The sequence below is a fragment of the Bufo bufo genome, chromosome 2, assembly GCF_905171765.1.
Source record: "Bufo bufo chromosome 2, aBufBuf1.1, whole genome shotgun sequence".
Taxonomy (NCBI): Eukaryota; Metazoa; Chordata; class Amphibia; order Anura; family Bufonidae; genus Bufo; species Bufo bufo.
In genome coordinates, this window is record NC_053390.1 from 505,671,372 (window position 1) to 505,681,660 (window position 10,289).

The following is a 10,289-nucleotide window of genomic DNA, read 5'->3' on the forward strand; positions in this document are numbered from 1 at the left end:
AGATTCTGGATCTAAATGCACAGTTAGCAACACGCAGAAGAATTGCAAACCTGAAAAGTGGCTTAGATCTTACTGTGTAGGCACTGGCTGGGATCAGTGAAATTGAGGTGGGTGGAGGAGGGCAAGATCAGGACCACAGGGTCAGTTGTCGGGTGTTAAAGAGGACCTTTCACAGTTTTGTTTTATTCTAGATAAATACCTTTACTTGTGGGGTACCCCCCACTGACGCTGCCACCCTGAATGTTTTTAAAATAAAATATGGCTTCTGCACCCCGCTGTGGCCCCCTGTAGTTTTCCCACTCAGTATGTTATTACTGAGCATCGGTACAGGGCGGAGGAGATGCCAGGGTTTTTCAATGGGCGTCTCCTTCTCCCTGGCTGTGCTGCGATCCAATCACAGCGGAGAGCGTCACAGCCAGGGAGAAAAAAAAAAATCACCTTCTCCCTGGCTGTGACGCTCTCCGCTGTGATTGGATCAGTGCTGGGTCCTCTATTTAATTTATTTATTAATGATATTAAGGATGGAATTAATAGCACTGTTTCTATTTTTGCTGCTGACACCAAGCTATGTAGTACTGTGCAGTCTATGGAAGATGTCCAAAAACTACAAGCTGACTTGGACACTCTGAGTGTTTGAGCATCAACTTGGCGAATGAGGTTTAATGTGGATAAATGTAAAGTTATGCATCTAGGTAGTAATAATCTATGTGCATCATATATCCTAGGGGGAGTAACAGTGGGAGAGTCACTTGTAGAGAAGGATTTGGGTGTCCTTGTAGATCATAGATTACCGTATTTTTCGCCCTATAAGACGCACCGGCCCATAAGACACACCTAGGTTTTAGAGGAAGACAATCAGAAAAAAAAAAATTTCATTACACCTCAGGTCAGACCACCAATCAGACCCCCCAATGTTAATCAGACCTCATCTGACAGCCCCAATCAGACCCTCAATGTTAATAAGACCTCAAATCAGACCCCCAATCAGACCTCAGCTCAGACCCCAATGTAAATGACCCCCAATAAGAGCCCCATCTCATCAGCCCCCATATCAGCCATTATGCCTCTCAGCCCCCATTATGCCTCTCAGCCATTTTGCCTCAGCCCCCATTATGCCTCTCAGGCCCCATTATCAGCCATTTTGCCTCTCAGCCCCTATTATGCCTCTCAGCCCCCTTTATCAGCCATTATGCCTCTCAGCCCCCATTATGTCTCAGCAGTCTCACATTTTATAAAATAAAAAACTACTTACCTCTCCTGCTCCTGGATGCCGCCGCTCCTCACCTACATTGTGATCCTCTTCCTCCTGCAGTCGGCTGTGCTGTGAACTGGCGCGCACAGAGTGAGGTCACAGAGCGCCCTGACGCTGTGCGCAGCCTTTACAGCCAACAGCCGAGGACCAGAAAGCGGTGAGTACAGAGCCTTCACCGCTTCCTGGTCCTCCGGTACTCATTAGTATTCGCCCCATAAGACGCAGGTGCATTTCCCCCCCACACTTTTGGGGGAAAAAATACGTCTTATGGGGCGAAAAATACGGTAAATAACAGCATACAATGTCAATCAGCTGCTTCTAAGGGTAGCAGGATATTGTCATGTATTAAATGAGGCGTGGACTTGAGGGGCAGGGATGTAATATTACCACTTTACAAAGCGTTGGTGCAGCCTCATCTGGAATATGCAGTTCAGTTCTGGGCACCAGTCCATAGAAAGGATGCTCTGGAGCTGGAAAGAGTACAAAGGAGAGTGACTAAACTGATAAGGGACAAGGAGGGTCTTAGGGTTGCCAACCAGAATTTTATTTTTTCTGGACAACTTATCCCAAAATCACAGACATCAGACATTTTTTATGGACAAATTGGAAAGCCATAATGAATAATAAATATTATAATTAATTAATATTGGTCTATAGCGCAATCTACTGATAGGAACTCATTATCAGCATTTACTATGAGATGTAAAATGATGATAATTACCACCAAAATAAAATGGTCATGAACCAAAAGTCTCATTACAGACACATCTATCTTTTTTCCTGGACACAGGAAAAAAGTCGCCTATTTTTACGGACTGTCTAGAAATTTCTGAACAGTTGGCAACCCTGGTCTTAGTTATGAGGAAAGATTAAAATAATTAAATTAATTTAGCCTTGAGAAGAGACGTCTAAGGAGGGACATGATTAAACTATACAAATATATAAATGGGCCATACAAAAAATACGGTGAAAAACTGTTCCATGTAAAATTCCCTAAAAGACAAGGGGGCACTGCCTCTGTCTGGAGAAGAAAAAGTTCAGTCTCCAGAGGCATCAAGGCTTCTTCACTGTGAGAAATGTGAATCTGTGGAATAGTCTGACTCAGGAGATGGTCTCGCGCCGTTCAGCATTCGGCGCAGGCGCGGTGAGGGAAAGATGCTCGCAGGCTGCCAGCTTCCTCACCGCGCCTGTGCTAAATACTGAACGTCGCGAGATTTCACCATAGCACAGGGCTGGCAGATGGATGCGAGCGCTGCCTGGCCCTGTCAATCAGGACTTGGAGGGAGGCGACAAAGGTGGGAGAACGGAGCCTCTAGGAACAGGAACAACACCCCCCCTGCTCCTACAGGCTAATTAGCATATTATAAAAGTTAGATTTCTGGCATAACGGGGGCATAGATAAAAGTAGGAATAGGCTAGTTAGGTTTAGCTGACATTAGCACATCGCTAATGTCAGCTAGCTTAATAGGGTTAAATCTAGTGACAGAATCCCTTTAATGCTTATGAAAATGTGTAGAAATCTGGGTCCCCCTCCCTTTTCTAAAATAAAATGTGCGTCCCCTCCTATTCCTTGGTTGAACTCGATACTATTTTAACTCGATACTATTTGATGCAGTGTGAGGCGTATGGTCTGAGTACTGACAGTCTGACCCCCCACACCTTTAGGCTGGGTTTACACTTGAGCGTATTTGATATGCGCATTTAACGCGCGTTTTTGTGCGCGTTTTTGTCCATAGTCAACGCGCGTATTACGCGCATTTGTGTGATTGACAGCAGTGTTGTCCAATGAAAATACAGCCCTGTCTATATGAAAGGTGTCTAATGAGAGAGAAATGCAGGTGGGAAATTTCATGTGTGTTGGGAGAGTGGATTGTTTGCAGTCATGGAATTCTCCAGAAGGCGACCAATTGCGGCAATTGATGCAGCAATCCATCTCAGACGTTTGCGGCGAAGGAGAGAGAGCAGGCGACGCTTCTGGGTCCATCCTGTCATTGCCAATCGACAGGAAAGGAGACAGTTCTGGGCACTGTACGAGACCCTCCGGGCCCATGAAGACAAATTTTTTTCCTACACGCGGATGTCCATCACCAGGTTTGTACATATACAATAGTTATAGTAGTGGTGTTCCAATTGTGAAGGTACCAGTTTTAGTTTTTTGGTATTGTTAACCCTCACCATTTTCGTTTTCAACAGCTTTGATGAGCTCCTGGGGTTGTTGGGCACCCGTTTAGAACGTCAGGACACCTTCATGCGGGACAGTATACCACCAGCGGAAAGACTGATTATTACTTTGCGGTAAGTAGACTCTAATTGTGGCCTTATAAAGCATTTGCATTGTGTGGTGACTGGATATTAGTGTGGCCTTTGTTATTTTCTACTGGTGGTTGTGACGTTTGAGTGTTTTTGCGGGGGGGGGGGGGGATTGGATGTGTATGCTTTTTAAATTTGGCATATAGATACCATACATACATAGTTTACCCACATTTTTCCATACGGAACCACTCACTTCGAAATAAGAGTCCCAAAAACTTTGCGAATGTTTTTATTTTTGGGAAAAGTAATAACATCTTACAGTTCCTCAAAAAATCAACATAACTATCGTACTTTTTAACTTAAAATTATTAGGTAATTTTCCTATATTAACAATGAAGGTCGAACACCCCTGATGCACCAAATTATGTATGTTATTTCTCAAAGGTTTTGGTATTGTGGGAAGGCAAAATGTGGCTCTGGATCCCGCATTGCCTCTCTCATTCCGCCTGATTGATGGGCAGGTTGCATTTGAGTGGTGGTGGAGGTGTTGTTGCCCATGCTGGTGGAGGGATAGCTGTATGATGATTGTGGTTGTGTGTGCCATGTGTCGTGAGGGTGTGGTATGTTAGTTTGTGGGTATGTTTGTGATGTGTATGTGTGAGTGGTTGGTGGATGTTGTGGTGGATGTTGTGGTGCATTGTTGGGCTGTGTGATGTCATAATGTGGAATGAAGCTGTCTAGGGCCCTTGTTAAGGTATCCCTCGCTTCAGTTATGCGACTTCTGGGCACTTGCTGCATTTTTTCCTCCAAACTAAGTAAGAAAAGGCCATCACAAGAGAGTTTGGGTGCTGGATGGGCAAGTGCATCCAGGCATGCAATTAGCCGGTCCTCTTGGCGATCTGGTCTTCTCCTTTTTGGAAGGTGAGTCCGAATGTTTTCGGTTTCCACGACAGGTGGGGGAGGCTGTGTGGGGGTTTGGAATGGAGGGGTGGGATTGGGTGGAGGAGGACTTAGTGGCCCCGTAGACACACAGGCCTCACTGTCTCTGGTGACCTCCTCCTCTTCCTCCTCCTGCTGTTGACTTTGCGACCAGCTACTATCGGTGCTGTGAACATGAAAATATACATAAGTATGTGCAAGATATGAAAGTGAATGCATGTCATACCACACCCTCTCCTGCATGTGTATGCACTGGACTCACCTACGCATTTCAGTGCATGGTATTAGAAAGGCCATTTGCTCCACATGAACATAGCTGGACCGTGCACTTGGCGAAGCTCCGCTCCGCTGTTCCCTCTCCTTGCGCCGATGACGAATGAAGGCATCTTTGAGGCTCTTCCACTTGTTTTTTAGTAAGTTTACTATAATAAAAATAAAAAAAAATCCATTAATTTTTATCTTTATTTTCTCACATTTTTTTTTAGCTATTTAGCTACTGGCCACTCTTTGATCAGTCTTCACTACACCTTCCTGATCGGGAAATCCACAGCCAGTGTGATCGTGAAAGAAACCTGCATCGCTATTTGGCATGTCCTTCATGCTGCTGTGATGGCTCAACCAAACAAGGAGGAGTGGCTGGAAATTGCGGATACTTTTCAGAAAACATGCAATTTCCCGAACTGTGTAGGAGCAATTGACGGCAAACACATCCGCGTTCTGAAGCCAATGAGGAGTGGCAGTCATTTCTTTAATTAAAAAAATACTTTTCTGTTGTTCTTTTTGCGGTATGTGATGCTAACTATTGTTTCCGTTACATCGATGTGGGTTCCTATGGCAGCAGCTCTGACTCTGCTGTTTTTGGGCATTCTGACTTTGGCCAAATGCTCATTACTAATGCCCTTGACCTTCCCGGGAACACCACACTGCCTGGCACCACTTATCCGTCTATGCCATTTGTTTTTGTTGGTGACGAGGCATTTGCTCTAGGTGAGCATCTTATGAGGCCATACTCCAGCCGTGGTCTCTCCATTGCGCAACGTGTTTTTAATTATCGTCTGACAAGAGCACGCAGGGTGGTGGAATGTGCATTCGGCATATTATCCAACAAATGGCGGGTTCTGCACTCACCCATACATCTTAAATTGGAGACCGCCATCTCGGCTGTGAAGGCAGCATGTGCTCTTCACAATTTTGTCAGACAAAGGGATGGCTTCAATTTTGAGGATTCTTTGAGCCATTCCATGGAGAGTCCGATTCGCAGCGGTGTTCGTGGGACCACACATGGTGCCCCCATTCGGGACCACTTCACTGCATATTTCATGTCACCACAGGGGGAGTTACCTTGGCAAATGCAAGCCATATACATTTATATTATTTTGTCTTTTTCAGCTGCAAAGATTGTTTCTTTATCTTTTAATATTCAATTTTCTTTGTTTATTGTAATGGCTGAATTTAAAGATTTGAAGAGAGAATTTGTGCAATGCTGTTTTTTCACCTATATAGTGCCCCTTGTAGAAGCCCCAATAGTGCCCACCAATACTCGTCCATTAACAAGGGAAAACAATGTGGGCGGAATTAGGGGTCCCATTTATGTGCCCAATACTCGACCATTAACAAGGGAAAACATTGTGGGCGGAATTAGGGGTCCCATTTCTGTGCCCAATACTCGACCATTAACAAGGGAAAACATTGTGGGCGTAATTAGGGGTCCCATTTATGTGCCCAATACTGGTACTGTAGACATACAATCACCTATAATGTGCCAGTGCTGCAATAGCCCACAAGCACAATAATGTTTCAACGTAGCCAATATCCATATCAACTTTATAACACAAATCCGCACCACAAATGTAGGCCAACATTTGAAATTAAAATACATTTCCAGATTGGAACAGCGCCGTCAGGCGAAACACAGTGGAACAAGTGCAAATTGAGCATACTGGCCCACTACATTGTGCCAGAATGTGGGTGACGGGGAAACATTGACTGGCCATATACTAGAACAGGGATGGTGAAGCTGCGGCCCTCCAGCTGTAGCAAAACTCCAACTCCATGCATGCCTGGACAGGCTACAGCAAGTAAAATACAGCACAGCATATTGGGAGTTGTAGTTTGACAACAGCTGGAGGGCCGCAGGTAGAGCTGGGCTGGACTATTACATATAGTTTTTACACCAGTGCACACAAGGAGTTCCTTTTTACACTCAGAACACACATGTCAATACCTTGGCCTTCTTTCCCTGTTTTGGATAATCTCTTCCACTGTGGCCAGATGTTTTGTCCAATGTCCTCCCATGCCTGCTGCCTGCTTCTCCTGTTTTTGTAATTAGCATCTTGGATGTCATACAGGCAGCGTTTTGCCTGCACAAGCCTGATCAGTGTCTCACTATCACAGCCTGCTTCCTCCATCTTGGTCAGGCTAGACATTTGCCTCTCACTAGGGTGTGGCCTTTTATTGCCTGTTGCTATGTGCCAAACGCGCGTTCGTACGCGCGTTTTTCTGGTCACAAACGCGCAAAAGAACATTTGCGCAGTCCTATGCAATCCTATGGCCGCAAACGCGCGACAAAACGCCGCAAACGCGCGACAAAACGCCCCAAAGAAGCTCAAGAACTTTTTTGAGCGTAGGGCGTTTTTCAGAGCGTTCAAACGCGCTGTAAAACGCTCAAGTGAGAACCAGGGCCATAGGGAAGCATTGGTTTTCATGTGTTGAGCGTTTTACAGCGCGTTTTAACGCGCTGTAAAACGCTCAAGTGTGAACCCAGCCTTAACCTCTGCAGCAATGCTGGCAGCACTCATACCTCTATTTAGTAAAGACAACCATTGTATATGATGCTGAGCACGTGCACTTAACTTCTTTGGTCGACCATGGCAAGGCCTGTTCTGAGTGGAAACTGTCTTGGACACCGTGCAGCAGCTCAGTTTCAGGTTGTTGGCAATCTTCTTACAGCCTAGGCCATCTTTATATAGAGCAACAATTCTTTTTTTCAGATCCTCAGAGAGTTCTTTGCCATGAGGTGCCATGTTGAACTTTAACTGACCAGTATGAGAGAGTGTGAGAGCAATAATACCAAATTTAATACACCTGCTCCCCATTCACACATGAGACCTTGTAATACTAATAAGTCACATGACACAAGGGAGGAAAAATGGCTAATTGAGCACAATTTGGCCATTTTCACTTAGGGGTGTACTCACTTTTTTGCCAGCAGTTTAGACATTAATGGCTGTGTGTTGAGTTATTTTGAGGGCACACCAAATTTACACTGTTATACAAGCTGTACACTGACTTCTTTACATTGTATCAGTGTCATATCTTCAGTGTTGTCCCATGAAAAGATAGAATAAAATATTTACAAAAATGTCAGGGGTTTACTCACTTTTGTGAGATACTGTGTATAGTCACCTAAGAGTCTTTCAAACATGTTTCACTCAATAGAAGTTAAAGGAACTGTGTCACCAAAAATTGTATCTGTGAGTTAAAACCAGATAGCAACACACATCCTTTTTTTCTAATCTGATTTTATTTTCTAATTACAGATGTTAATGCTCTTCCCTGAGCTGTTCTGAACATCATTTACACAGCATAAAAAATTGCTTTATGGCAGCCCCATGGGTTATAGCAATTGTGTTCAAAAACTAATTTTTATGGCAAGAGGTAAGCTTATAAAGTGGGAGTACCATATTCACCTCTCTAAGCCAGGCATTTTTGGTGGGCCTCTTTGGGTGCTTCCAATTATATAGGCTAACCTTTTTTGAATAATAGAGCAGTAGTTTAAATAAGGTGCGTACAGCCACAGTAAGAGGAAGATCAACGAGCTCAAAGAGGCAAACCTCGGAATGTAGTATATTTGGCATGGTCAGATTAGTCTCCATAAACCCCATAACTTCTCTCCAATATGCCCGTAAGACTCTACATTCCCAGAACATGTGTAGTGTCGTGCCATCCGCCATACAGCATCTGGGACACTCAGCCGAGGGCAATGCTCCCATAACATAAAGTCTATGAGGGGTATAATAAAACCTATCTGTAAATTTGACACTATTAACTTGTCTCTAGCACTAATCAGCGGGGGACCTGAAGCAGTTAAGAGAGCCTTACAATCATCCTCATCCAGGTCTGGGATGTCCCTTTGCCATTTCTGTAGTATCTTATCTTGCATGGGTGTAAAACTCTAAGTGGTATATCCATAAAATGCTGACAATGGCTTCCTTAGATCTTTATTGCTCGCCATACTTTCAAGGAGTGGAGTGGTGAAAAACAGGTCAAGGCCCCCAAATTGTTCCCAGAAGGCATGTTTCAACTAATAATAATTATAAAGCGCATTAAGTTATAAGTAGCTTGTAAATATTGGAAGGAACAAAGGGACCCTCTATCTGTAATATGCGCAAGGGTAGTAATACCATGCCTCCTCCATATCTTCATATTAAGGAATCTCACAAATTGGGGAAGCTGGGGGTTAAACCAAAGTGGGGTGTGTGAAGATCATCTCGACGCCTTTTCTGGAACTAGTTTAAATGAACGGTCCCACAGCTTGAGCGTCACCATCATAGGTTTAGGGATAGAAAGACGGTCTACAGTGATCCCCCTCAGAAGAATCATCTGAAGGGATCTGTCCGGGGAAAGTACTATACGTTCCAGACGAACAGCTGGGTTGTAATCAGTAGCCGTCAGCCACCAATGAGCATACACTAGTTTACTGGCAAAATAATAAAAGTGAGGCAGTTGGGACACAGTGAGAGGTTTGGTCTGGGAAAACAGGTATTCTCCTCCCAGCATGTGCTGCTGGGCTGATTTACAGCCAGGTGAGGTCAAATACCGGACCGGATTTTATATGCCGGTCTGGGTTTTGGCAGCACCTGGCTGTCCTTAAAAAGACAGCTGGGCTCAGAAGCCAGGTCTCTGTGAAGGGATCTGGGAGCCTTGTGTCTGGATGAATGCTTGCTACCTGTTTGGCGTGAAAACAGGTTGGTGCTGCTATCAGCAAGGACTCTTTGAGGCAGAATTGCCACAAGGTGACTTTTTGTTTCAATATGACTGTTTGTTTTATCACTTGCCTAAAGTGTGAATAAAACACTGAACTCTATACTGCGTCTGCTAATCCTGTCTACCAGAGTGAGTTCCTACAATTGGTGGAGAATGCTGGTAGGTGCAGTGAGACTTGCGTGAAGGCCGAAATATTTTAGTTACTTGTCTTACATCAAACCAGCGAGATTACAACCTGTGTCTCTCGACAAAATGGAAGCTGTCGTGAAAGCCCTCGTGGAGGCTAACTTGCAACAGCGGGAGACTAATAAGCAGCAGGAAACCAACTAGCTGCTATTGAGACATGTGATGGCTTTACAAGCGGCAGGAGCATCCCAGAGAATCCACGATGCCCGAAAAGCGATCCGTGCGGTGATCCCTAAGTTGACCCCTTGGACGACGTAGAGACCTATCTGGCGGTGTTCGAGAAGTTGGCCATGATGGAGAGACTACCCCGAGATAAGTGGGCTGAGGTCGTCGCTCCATTCCTGGCATCCGTACCCCAGCAGGTGTTTTTCGACTTACCAGATGATCAAGCGTCTGATTACACAACAGTAAAGGGTGAAATTCTGGCAAGACTGGGGGTAAATGTGTTGGTCCGGGCCCAGCGGGTGCATCAGTGGGAGTTTAACCCGGCTGAACCCGCGAGACCTCAGTATTATGTTCTGTTACACCGGTTGCAAAAATGGCTGCAGCCTGACGTACTGAGTTCCACTGCTATGCTGGACTGTCTGTTGGCTGATGTGTTTTGGAGGGCTTTGCCATACCTCCAGCACTGGATCGGCCGGGTCAAACCCCGGAAATCTCCACCCCAGACCCG

The 10,289-nt window shown here is 45.0% G+C and overlaps 1 protein-coding gene across 1 annotated transcript; it reads right to left on the minus strand.

The window, feature by feature from the left end:
• Positions 1-3,842: 3,842 nt before the first annotated feature.
• LOC120989620 lies at positions 3,843-6,948 on the minus strand. The gene is made up of 3 exons (XM_040417836.1): positions 6,669-6,948; positions 4,707-4,866; positions 3,843-4,610 (listed from the first exon to the last, which is right to left on the minus strand). The coding sequence occupies exons 1-3, from the start codon at positions 6,868-6,870 to the stop codon at positions 3,944-3,946; spliced, it is 1,029 nt and encodes a 342-aa protein (XP_040273770.1). The 5' UTR covers positions 6,871-6,948; the 3' UTR covers positions 3,843-3,943.
• Between the last annotated feature and the right edge of the window lie 3,341 nt (positions 6,949-10,289).

Bases quoted from the DNA above. Each gene is read 5' to 3' on its own strand.
- LOC120989620 (XM_040417836.1), bottom strand. From the start codon at position 6,870: ATGTCTAGCCTGACCAAGATGGAGGAAGCAGGCTGTGATAGTGAGACA. The intron at 4,867-6,668 runs GTATTGACATGT...TTTTTATTATAG, and splicing joins AACAGGGAAAGAAGGCCAAG to TAAACTTACTAAAAAACAAG. The intron at 4,611-4,706 runs GTGAGTCCAGTG...TCATGTTCACAG, and splicing joins CCATGCACTGAAATGCGTAG to CACCGATAGTAGCTGGTCGC.